This window comes from Lolium rigidum, chromosome 7 (assembly GCF_022539505.1).
Source record: "Lolium rigidum isolate FL_2022 chromosome 7, APGP_CSIRO_Lrig_0.1, whole genome shotgun sequence".
NCBI classification, from domain to species: domain Eukaryota; kingdom Viridiplantae; phylum Streptophyta; class Magnoliopsida; order Poales; family Poaceae; genus Lolium; species Lolium rigidum.
The window spans coordinates 234,178,523-234,190,678 of NC_061514.1; the positions used below are offsets into that span (position 1 = coordinate 234,178,523).

Genomic DNA, 12,156 nt, shown 5'->3' on the forward strand with positions numbered 1-12,156 from the left:
TAGAATATGAGAATGTGATTTTTATATTATGTTAATTGGTAGGTACCCAACTACCTATTATTGAGTTGAGATAATTAATTTTTTTAATCGAATTTGTTATCGATAAATGTAAAATTGTGATTGACTTGTGTACAATTTAACCTACCCACCGGGTACCCAATGGGTATGGGTACCCGCCGGGTATGGGTATGGGTAAATTTTTATACCCATGGGTACGGGTACGGGTAGAAGTTTATACCCATTAACTATACGGGTATGGGTATGGTATTGCTCTACCCTGCCCATACCCTGCCCATTGCTATCCTTACTTGTGGCTAAGAGGAAACAGAGGTGTTCTTTTGTGAAGAGAATCAGTTCTTGCATTTCTTTGAATAACTTGAGTTTTTTTTTTCCTTTTGAAGTTAGAACAAGTAGAAGTAATCATTTTAACGATGAAAACAGTGTTTGATGAAAGATGTATTTAAATAAAACTGTTAGATTTATGTTTGTGACCTTTTCTTATCTACCGAGGTCTGCACATGTGATGAAGCTGTCATATATAATTACACACATCATGACATCAATCCATCTCCCAAAAAAAATGACACGCACACAGACACCACTCAGTAAAGTCTTGACGCCAACCATAAAGAATTCTATGCAGCCAAAGAATCAGTTCATTTGTAATCTGTTTGTGTGTTCATCATCCTCATCGCTGAGGAGAGACCTGGCTGAACACCTGCTTCTGTATTCTGGTGTTGTTCCCTTGCTTTGCATTTTCGTCTGCAAGGAGAACATCGTCTATCCATGAGACAATATTGTAGGCCAAACTTTCCAGCACCCTTGAGTAGCTTTCAAGTATTGCCTGTCCAATATCCTGTGGGAGAGGAAAAAGAAGATGCAAAAAGGTTAGCTATGATGTATAATGTCTCTGGTTCTTTAATGGAAAACAGGCCTTTTATGGTATATCTGGAAGAGATGTGATTCCTAAAACAGTTTTAGTATATGATATATCAGAGAGTTCTAATGTTTTGCACATGTATTCACTACTCCCTCTTTTCCATAATTATTGTCATGGTCGTTCAAATTTGAACTTAAACACGACAAGAAATATGGAATGGAGGGAGTAGCATTTAGTATAAGCATGCACTAGTTTCACAAAGAATAACTTATCCTGTAATGGAAAACAGGCCTTTTATGGTATAACTGGAAGAGATGTGATTGGTAAAACAGTTTTAGTATATGATATATCAGAGAGTTCTAATGTTTTGCACAGGTATTCACTACTCCCTCTGTTCAATAATTATTGTTGTGGTCGTTCAAATTTGAACTTAAACACGACAAGAAATATGGAATGGGGGGTTAGTACTTAGTAGCATTTTGTATAAGCACACACTAGTTTCACAAAGAATAACTATCCTGTAAGAGAAACATCAGATGACATGTAATTTGTACATTCATTTTATTTAACCGTTTAGCTCTCCTGAACTTATCAATCATTACCTTATTGTACTGAATCTTGCTTGTGTCCAGGGTAGTCTGGGACAGGCCCGGAAACCTTTGTTTCAAGCAGAGCAGCAGGCCCCTGGCCCTGCTTGCTAGGATCAAATTCTTGTCCCCATCAGCATTCAGCTCGGTAACATTCTCCCATTTTGTCACCACGTGGGTCATATTTGCTTTCCTTCTCCAGACATACATAGCAGCCTCGACACGGTCTGCGATCTCAAGTGCCTCATGTTCGGAGGTCAAGTTTAGGAAGTCAAGGAGGTGATCTGGTGAAAACTGATCCCCTGAAGACATGTACCGGTATATGACATCACCTGTCCCGACTTTCCCTGTCTGTTGAGCAGCAGAAATGCATCAATCATAGGAGGGACTGAAACATTTTGATAGACTACATGAATCTATATTGATCAGATCGATTAACTGTCTACAACATACCTTTGGAAGCGTTTCTATGTATGACAATGGGATTTGCATTTCAGAGAGGATAGCATTGTTGATCTCCATGGCCATCTTGTGGATCTGGCTAGCTTGGTCCCTCTTGTGCTGCAGCTCACGGTGCACAGAATCGGACAGACCTGATTCTGGCACACACGGCTCAGGTAACCACCACTTATCCTCATTACGTTTGAACGACTTCTTGGTTTCGCTGAAGGACTGCTTTCTCTGGTCTTCATACCAGAACTCTGCCTTGTCGAAGCTGTCCAATATACCCTGCAAACAAGCATGTGCACGTCCAGTGAATAAACTCAGCTAACAGAGAGAGTTGCTTGACTGGAACTTGCACAAGTATCCGAATTGAGACTTTACAAGGAGCATGGTTTCTAGCTTTTCAAGTGCAGGAAGGTTCATCAGAATGTCTGATCGCGGTGAGGTTGCCATCACCTGTAGGCAGCAATCGCACGCAAACATTAGTAAGCAGATGCGACAAGGAGGAATCAATATATATGTGATGTTGGCATTACATCGTGGGTGCTTCCATCAGGTCTGGCCTGGACTATCGGTGCGAATTCTACAATGTATTCGCAAATGGAGAGGAGGCAATCCATCTCCCGGTTCCACTTTGATTTCTTCTCAGGAGACAGTGACTGCAATCTGTGACAGGTCCCAAACACAGTTGCTGGAGCCATAGAGGAGAGAAGTTAGCATGCATCTGGACCAGTTTAGCGGAGATTTTCATCCGATTACTAGTACCATATAGGTTGGTGATGGCATTGGAGATGGCCACGGCAGTGCAGACACCCTTGCCGCCCCCTGACATGTCCTCCCCAAGGAGCAGCTTCGTGTACTTTTCCTTCATCAGCTCCATTTCTGAACAGCACTCATCAGCCAAACAGAAACGCAGCAAGAGAAACTTCATCAAAAACAGAGTCCCATCCATACCTTCATCTTCCATGGATTTCTCCTCAACAGCCTGTTGCAGCTTCTTCATGCTCAACTTGCTCATCGCCTGCGAGAGGCGTGACGTTGGTGCCACCTTGAATGATGCCATACGGCCCATGCTATGGCCCCGAGGTGAAGCCGCATTATGCCCGTCGCTGCTTTCAGAGAAGGACGCGACACGGAACAGCGGGCGCGCGTAGTCGCGGTCGTAGCTGTGGTTGTGGAACCCCGGGAAGGCCGAACTGTCCCCCATTGTTGCTGCTGCTCTGCTTCTTTAGACCATCGAGAAAGAGGAATGGTACAAGAATGGCGCCAGGCTGAGAACAGAAGACTTTGGTTTAAGTCTACGGAACAACAAGGCATAGGCTGGCTTGCCTGCCTCTACATGGATTGTTTTAATCAATAGGGTTTAACTACATGGCTTGTGAGAAATCAGCCCCCCCACAGTATCGTACATTTTGATTGGATTTGTGGTTGGAGAGAGTGGTTATCACAAGTTCATCATTGTGTTAAACTCCCAGCAAAGGTACACAAAAGGGGACCTCTTGGAGAGGCTAACTTACGCTGTTAAATCTCTGACCCAGATTTTGAATACAAGAGGACAACATCATATACTGCATTAATTGCTATATCGTACCGAACTAGTAATTTTTTTAGCCCATCATTATATAATTCGTATCCCCACCAGGCCAACATAATTGACACTCTTCTTTTCTCTTCTCCTGTCCAGCTCATGGAGGTTGCTTCTGTACGCCAGCCATTCAGCCATTCTCTGGTTCTTAATAATATCTGTAGTTGACATCGATGTTATCTTGTGCGCGAGCAATTTTCTTGAACTTATTATGTGGGGGGCGGGTGTTCTGATCTGAAACACCATCTTTTTTTGTCTGGAAGGAAAATGATGCTTCTCAAACATGCAAGGCAGGCATGCTGGTCCACTAATTCGAACTTGTAATCACAACCACGTAAAACATAGGTCGTGCCTGCCATGATCATATATCTACCAAATTGAAAAGGGCAAAACGTATCTCACGGCAACGAACTGGTGGTCACGTAAGATCAGTATATCTTAATGCTAGACACTGGAGCATAAAATAGGCAAGAAGGTGGCTGGGCAGTCGGAGGCAACTAAACTAGTGGTTCATATCCATTTTTTTTTTTGAGAGAGAAAAACTACATAATCCATTAGTTGAAAAGCAAGTTATGAGAATTAATTGAAAATCAATTTATAAGAATAAACAGACCTGGAAACTAAAACATATCCAGCTGTTTGAGGTCATGTTTATTCAGGCTGACTGTGTTGTCATGCCTGTCAAAACTAACTATTGTACTGAGAACTCTATGTTGTTCGTACAGCGAAGATGTCCTGGTGTACCCTCGACGATGAGTGTGACACGCGAGACAACATCGCCGAGGGAGGCTGACTGAAAATGCGATATGCAATAGCTTGGCCGCCGTTTTTTAGACCCCAAACCCTGCTTGGAACCCCGTCAGGGATTGCGGCAACTATGGGCTAAAGTGCTAAACTAGATTGGACTGTCTCCCATCAAGATGCAATCAACAACACATTATTTCACGAACACAACCAAACGCCATGTTTCCCAGTGGATTATAGAGGCTTTAGCAATGGGACACTGCTTGAAGTGGTAAGTGTAGATTCACATAGAGGCTCACCTCTAGCACTGGCGGCTGGGTAGTGTTGTGTGTGTGTTAGGTCTTGGCTCTCCTCCAGCCTCCTCTTTATATAGATCACGCATGGGCTTGGGCCTCTTGGGCGACAAAACTGTTCATATGTTCAACACATCCTCTCAAAATGGGTAGTAGATATCTACTAGTTCCATCTTTGTCACATGCCAAGTTACAGTTCTTTGTTCCCAATCCCTTTGCCAGACAATCTGTAATTTATTGTCCAGAGCTAACATGAGTAAGGTTGATGATCCCAGCATCAAGTTTCTCCTTAACAAAGAAGCAGCCAATTTCCACATGTTTTGTCCTATCATGTTGGTTGATTATTTGCAATACTTATAAGTGACCGATTATCACACCACACTCTTAGGGGTACCTTCCTTAGAAGTTTAAACTCGCTCAGAAGATACTTCACCCAGAGCATCTCACTCACCCCTTAGGATAAAGCTCTATATTTAGCTTCAACTGTTGATCTAGCCACAACAGCTTGTTTCTTGCTTCTCCATGACAATAAGTTTCCTCCCACAAACACATAATAGCCTGACGTTGATCTTCTATCATCTTGACTACCATCCCAATTAGAATTACTATAGCCATCCACCTCAAGATGTCCACTCTTTGCAAACCCTAGGTGTACCCTTAAAGTATCTTAGGATCTTGTGCATTATATCAAGATGCCCGCTCCTCGGTTCATGCATGTATCTCTGCTCACCACACCCACGGAAAATGTAATGGCGGGCCTTGTATGGCACAAGTACAATAGCCTCCCAACAAGTTTCTGATAAGCTTCCTTATTCACTAGCTCGCCTGATTGTGCCGTCACTTGATGATTTTGCTCAATCGGGGTTGGGGTTGCACGACATCACATCATTCCCATGCCACTCAGGAGATCCAAGGTGTATTTTCGTTGACACAAATATATTCCCTTGTCGTCCAGGACACTTATATGCCAAGGAAGTATTTAAGGTTGCCCAAATCTTTCACCTCAAACTCGTTGCTCAAACACTCCTTCAATCTCTTTATTTCCTGATAATATCATCCACATAGACTGCAAGAATGGTGATCTTCTGATCGTAGTGTCTGTAGAGCATCGTGTGATCACCATTGCATTGACCATACCTCTTACCACAAATAACATGTTTGAACCTATCAAACCAAGCCCTTGGTGATTGCTTCAGACCAGATTCTTCAGCATGCATACCTTTCATGTGGTTTGTGAGGTACCAAAACCTGGTGGTATCTCCATGTACACTTCTTCTTGCATGTCATCATGTAAGAAAGCGTTCTTGATATCTAATTGATGCAACTTCTACCCAAAGTTAGCAGCACAGGAGACCAATATCCTTACCGTTTTCATCTTTTCTACTGGAGAAAACGTCTCATTATAGTCAATTCCATAAGTTTGACTAAACCCTTTAGCAACCAATCTAGCCTTGAACCGTCCTACCTACCCCTCATGATTTTTCTTCACAGTGTAGATCCACTTACAACTTACTGTTTTCTTTTCTGTCAGCAATGTGGTTAACATACATGTCTTATTTTTCTTTGGTGCCACGGGTATATAAAAAATTAAAATTTGAAACTTGGGATCGGAATACTGTGGCGCACCAGGACATGGTGCGTCGCCCCCCCCCCCCCGATTGCCTTTTCAGTTTTATAAAAAGTAAAACAAAATGATAGAAAATTCAAATTTTAAAATCCTCTAAGATGTCTATATGTTATGCCATCTAGTTTTAAGGAAACTTAAAAAACATGAATTTTGACATTGTTTTGCAAAATGACGCCATGTTTCGGTAAAATGGCTCTTGGTTTTGCATACGACTTCCGATGAAATAAGTTTTTTATATGAAAAAGTATCTACAGAGAAAGTTACATATGATTTTAATGGCCTATGGAAGTTCCCCGATTGTTTAGATTCCTCAAATTAAAAATGGAAAACTGAGTTTTTCAGCTTTTAGTTTTCACGGTTAAAAAGATAAAAAAAAACTTACCAGTGGCGCACCAGCTGTAGGGTTCGTTGCATAGAAAACAAAAAGTTTCTACCGCAAAGACAAATAAAACCAAGATCCAATCTATGGAAAAACCAAGATCTAATCTATGAGATCGGAGCAACGAGAAAGAAGAGAGACTAACCCTCGAAGAACCAAAGCCTTAACGAGATCAGATCTTGTGGTTGATGTAGACGATCGTTCCGGTGCTGCAATCCGGCAGCACTTCTGTACTCGGTCACACGTACGGTATCGATGACGTCCTTCCTCTCCCCGTTCCAGTGGGAAGTGGAGGTGGTAGATCCCCTCGGAATCCCAGCATGACGAAGGTGTGGTGGTGGTGGTGGAGGAGAAAATCCTGCAGGGCTTCGCCAAGCCGGTGCGGGAATTATGAGGAGGAGAGGTGGCAGCTAGGGTTGGAGGGAAGGGTGGGCTGCGCCCCCTGCACCCTCCCCTCTTTATATAGGGGGAGGGCCGGCCAGGGTTGCCTTGGCCCCTCCTCTAAGCCCTAGAGCCGGCGCCAAGGAGAGAGGGGGTAACTTGCTATCCCTCCTTTAGGGTTTCCCCAAACCCTAGGGGGTTGGCCGCCTGGGCCTCTGAGGCTTGGTGCACCTGGCCTATTAGGGCTGGGCTGCACCACCTCGTCTCAGGTGGCCCCTCCTAGGGTCGTGGGCCCATGGGTGGCCCGTCCAGAACCTTCTAGAAACTTCCCGGTCTTCCACCGGAAAATTCCTGAACTTTTTCGAACCCCCAAAAATAACTTTCCTTATATGAATCTTATTATTCGAACCATTCCGGACCTCCTCGTGATGTCCTGGATCCCATCCGAGACTCCGAAAAATGTCCGGTCTCCATCTCATATTCCATATCTACTGTACGACATCGAACCTTAAGTGTGTCACCCTACGGTTCGTGAACTATGCGGACATGATCGAGACTCCTCTCTGATCAATAACCAATAGAGGGACCTGGAGATCCATAATGGCTCCCACATATTGAACGATAACTTAGTGATCGAATGAACCATTAACATACGATACCGATTCCCTTTGTCGCGCGATACTTTACTTATCTGAGGTTTGATCATCGGTATCTCTATACCTAGTTCAACCTCGTTACCGATAAGTACTCTCTACGCGTACCATGTTATATCATCCCCTGTGACCTTGTCACATTCTTGCAAGCTAATTAGATGACATTCCACCTAGAGGGCCCAGAGCATATCTATTCGTCATCATGATGGACAAATCCCACTTTTGATCCATATGCCTCAACTCATACTTTTTGAATACTTAATCCCATCTTTATAACCACCCATTTACGAAGTGGTGTTTGATGTAATCAAAGTACCCATCCGGTGTAAGTGATTTACATGATCTCATGGTCGAATGATTAGGTTACTATGTATCGAAAGCTTATAGAAGATGAACTCAATGACTTGATCTTATGATACGCTTATTATGGGTGTGTGTCAATTACATCATTCTCCTAATGACATAAGCTTGTTATTAACAACATCCAATGTTCATGATCAGGAAATCATGATCATCTATTAATCAACAAGCTAGTTTAACAAGAGGCTTACTAGGGACTCTTTTATGTTTACATAACACACAAGTATTAATATTTCCGGCTAATACAATTATAGCATGGGATGCAAACATTTATCATAAACACAAAGATATAATAATAACCATTTTATTATTGCCTCTTGGGCATATTTCCAACAGTCTCCCACTTGCACTAGAGTCAACAATCTTGATTACATGGTAATGTACCTAACACCCATGGCGTTCTGGTGTATGTCATGTTTTGCTCTAGGAAGAGCTTTAGTCAACGGATCTGCCACATTCAGATCTGTGTGTTGTTTGAAAATCTTTATGTCACCATCTTAGATATACTCGTGAATCACATGAAAATTAGCTTGATATGCTTCAGCTTCTTGTGTGACCTTGACTCCTGTGCATTGTATGGCACCCATGTTGTCACAATAGATGGTCATCGGGTCCAACGCACTAGAAACCACACCAAGCTCAGTAATGAACCTCTTCATCCATATCGCTTCTGATGAAGCCTCCGAAGCATCTATGTATTCAGATTCAGTTGAAGATTTCACCACCATGCTTTGCTCGACACTCATCCAGCTCACTGCTACACCATTCAAAATAAACACGTACCCAGACTGAGACTTAATTAGAGTAATTTGTATCAGTGTTCCAACTAGCATCGGTGTAACTGGTTACAGCAAGCTCTTGGTCACCTCCATAACAAAGAAACATATCCTTAGTCATTTTCAAGTACTTCAGGATATTCTTTACCGCTGTCCAATGTTCCATTCCAGGATCACTTTGATATCTCCTAGTCAAACTAACAGCATGTGCGATATCCGGTCTCGTACACATCATGGCATACATGATAAAGCCTACTGTCGAGGCATAGGGGATCTTGTTCATCCTTTCTCTTTCTTCTGTCGTAGCCGGACTTTGAGTTTTACTGAAAATCTTACCTGGCAACATGGGAAAGAACCCTTTCTTGCTTTCATCCATTCTAAACTTCTTTAGAATCTTATCCAGGTATGTACTCTGTGAAATCCCTATTAGGCGTCTTGATCTATCTCTATAAATCTTGATGCCTAATGTATGCTACTTCTCCAAGGTCTTTCATTGAAAAACATTTATTCAAATAGCCTTTGACACTACTTAGAAGTTCTATATCATTCCCAATCAATAATATGTCATCTACATATAATATCAGGAATGCTACAGAGCTCCCACTCACTTTCTTGTAAATACAGGCTTCTCCAAAAGTTTGTATATATCCAAAGTCTTTGATCACCTTATCAAAGCATCGGTTCCAACTCTGGGATGCTTGCTTCAGTCCATAAATGGAACGCTGAAGTTTGCATACCCTTTCAGCATTTTTAGGATCGACAAAACCTTTGGGTTGTACCATATACAACTCTTCATCAATGTCACCATTAAGGAACGCCATTTTGACATCCACCTGCCAAATTTCATAATCGAAAATGTAGCGATTGCTAACAATATCCTCATAGACTTTAGCTTCGCTACAGGTGAGAAAGTCTCATCGTAGTCAACTCCTTGAATTTGTTGGAACCATTTCACGACAAGTCGAGCTTTATAGACAGTAATATTACCATCGGCATCTGTTTTTCTTTTGAAAATCCATTTATTCTCGACAGCCTTGCGGCTATCAGATAAGTCTACCAAAGTCCATACTTGGTTATCATACATGGATCCCATTTCGGATTTCATGGTCTCTTGCCATTTATTGGAATCTGGGCTCATCATTGCTTCCTCATATGTCGCAGGGTCATCATCATTGTTGTCCACAATCATGACATTTGAGGCGGGGTCATACCAATCAGGAGTGGTACGAACCCTCGTCGACCTGCGGGGTTCAGTAGCAACTTCGCTCGAAGTTTCATGATCATTATCATTTGCTTCCTCTCTTATCGGTGCAGGCGGCACAAGAACATCTTCCGGTGCTGCGCTACTCTCAAGTCCGAGAGAAGGTTCAGTAACCTCGTCGAGTTCTACTTTTCTTCTAGTCACTTCTTTCGTGAGAAACTCCTTCTCAAGAAAGGATCCGTTCTTGGCAACGAAAACTTTGCCTTCGGAGCTGTGATACAAGGTATACCCAATTGTTTCTTTAGGGTATCCTATGAAGAAGCATTTTCCGCTTTGGGTTCAAGCTTGTCAGGTTGTAACTTCTTTACATAAGCTTCACAGCCCCAAACTTTAAGGAACGACAACTTAGGTTTCATACCAAACCACCATTCATGCGGTGTCGTTTCAACGGATTTAGATGGTTCCCTATTTAAAGTGAATGCGGATGTCTCTAATGCATAACCCCAAAATGTTAACGGTAAATCGATAAGAGACATCATAGATCTACCTTATCTAAGAGAGTTCGATTACGGTGTTCGGACACACCATTGCGATGTGGTGTTCCCGGCGGTGTCAAAAGTATTCCGCATTTTTTTAAATGCATGCCAAACTCGTAACTCATATATTCACCTCCGCGATCAGAACGCAAAAACTTAATCTTCTTGTGACGCTGATTTTCTACTTCACTTTGGAATTCCTTAAACTTCTCGAAAGTTTCGGACTTATGTTTCATAAAGTAAATATACCCATATCTACTCAGATCATCCGTGAAGGTTAGAACATAACGATAACCACCGCGCGATGATACGCTCATTGGACCGCACACATCGGTATGTATTATTTACAATAAGTCCGTAGCTCGCTCCATTATACAGAGAATGGAGTCTTAGTCATTTTTCCCATCAGACATGCTTCGCATCTATCATGTGATTCAAGAAGTCCATCAGAATGGAGTTTGTTCATGCGCTTCACTCCAATGTGACCAAGACGACAGTGCCACATATATGTAGAATTATCATTCAATTTAATTCGTGTAGCATCGATGTTATGAACATGTGTATCACCACTATCGAGATTTAATAAGAATAAAATATTCATCTTAGGTGCATGACCATAAAAGATATGATTCATATAAATAGAACAACCATTATTCTCTGACTTAAACGAATAACCGTCTTGCAATAAACAAGATCCAAATATAATGGTCATGCTTAACGAAGGCACAAAATAACAATTATTCAGATTTAAAACTAATCCCGAAGGTAGATGTAGAGGGAGTGTGCCGACGGCAATCACATCGACCTTGGATCCATTTCCAACGCGCATCGTCACCTCGTCCCTCGCTAGTCTCCGTTTATTCCGTAGTTCCTGTTTTGAGTTACAAATGTGAGCAACCGAACCAGTATCAAATACCCAGACACTACTACGATTACTAGTAAGATAGACATCAATAACATGTATATCAAATATACCTTTCTTCTTGACTTGGCCGCTCTTCAGATCAGCCAGGTACTTGGGGAAATTGCGTTTCCAGTGCCCATCACCCTTGCAGTAATAGCACACAATATCAGGCTTAGGGCCAGCCTTGGGCTTCTTAGGAGGCGCAACAGCTTTCTTGCTGCCCTTCTAGAAGTTTCCCTTTTCCTTAGGCTTGCCCTGCTTCTTGAAACTGGTGGTCTTGTTGACCATCAACACTTGGTGCTCTTTCTTTATCTCCACTTCAGCAGTTTTCAGCATGGAGAAGAGTTCAGGCAACTCCTTGTTCATGCACTTCATGTTGTAGTTCATCACGAAGTTCTTATAACTAGGTGGCAGTGATTGGAGGACACGATGAATACCCAACTGGTTAGGAATCACTATTCCCAAGTCATTGAGCTTCTTCGCGTGCCCAGACATCTTGAGCACGTGCTCTCTAACGAAGCTACCATCTTCCATCTTACAGCCAAAGAACTGTTCTGAGGCTTCATAGCTTTCCACAACCGCATAAGTTTCAAATATTGCTTTGAGCTCACGGTCTATCTCACAAGGGTCGTGGTTTTCAAAAAGCTTCTGAAGCTCTGCCTCTAGGCCGTACAAGATGACGCACTGAACTGTGGAGTAGTGAGTTTTCCGAGTGAGGTAAACATTTTTTACCTCATCGGGAGAAGTTTCTGCAGGTGGGGCACCTAGCGGTGCATCGAGCACATATTGCAGTTGTCCAGCAGTGA

At 42.5% G+C, this 12,156-nt stretch overlaps 1 protein-coding gene and 1 long non-coding RNA gene across 3 annotated transcripts; one reads left to right on the forward strand and one right to left on the reverse strand.

The window, feature by feature from the left end:
• Positions 1-652: 652 nt before the first annotated feature.
• On the reverse strand, positions 653-3,077 carry LOC124678132 (rop guanine nucleotide exchange factor 3-like). 2 transcript variants are annotated; one of them, XM_047214058.1, is made up of 7 exons: positions 2,866-3,077; positions 2,677-2,793; positions 2,448-2,602; positions 2,293-2,367; positions 1,921-2,196; positions 1,483-1,818; positions 653-856 (listed from the first exon to the last, which is right to left on the reverse strand). In XM_047214058.1, exons 1-7 carry the CDS (start codon positions 2,981-2,983, stop codon positions 689-691), a joined length of 1,245 nt encoding a protein of 414 aa, XP_047070014.1. In that variant the 5' UTR covers positions 2,984-3,077; the 3' UTR covers positions 653-688. The 2 variants fall into 2 exon arrangements, with proteins under 2 accessions (XP_047070014.1, XP_047070013.1); XM_047214057.1 differs by having other exon boundaries at positions 2,677-3,077.
• Positions 1,525-2,788, forward strand: LOC124678133. Its single transcript, XR_006994341.1, has 3 exons — positions 1,525-1,785; positions 1,965-2,084; positions 2,165-2,788. It is a non-coding gene; the product is annotated as an uncharacterized LOC124678133 (long non-coding RNA).
• Positions 3,078-12,156: the final 9,079 nt, after the last annotated feature.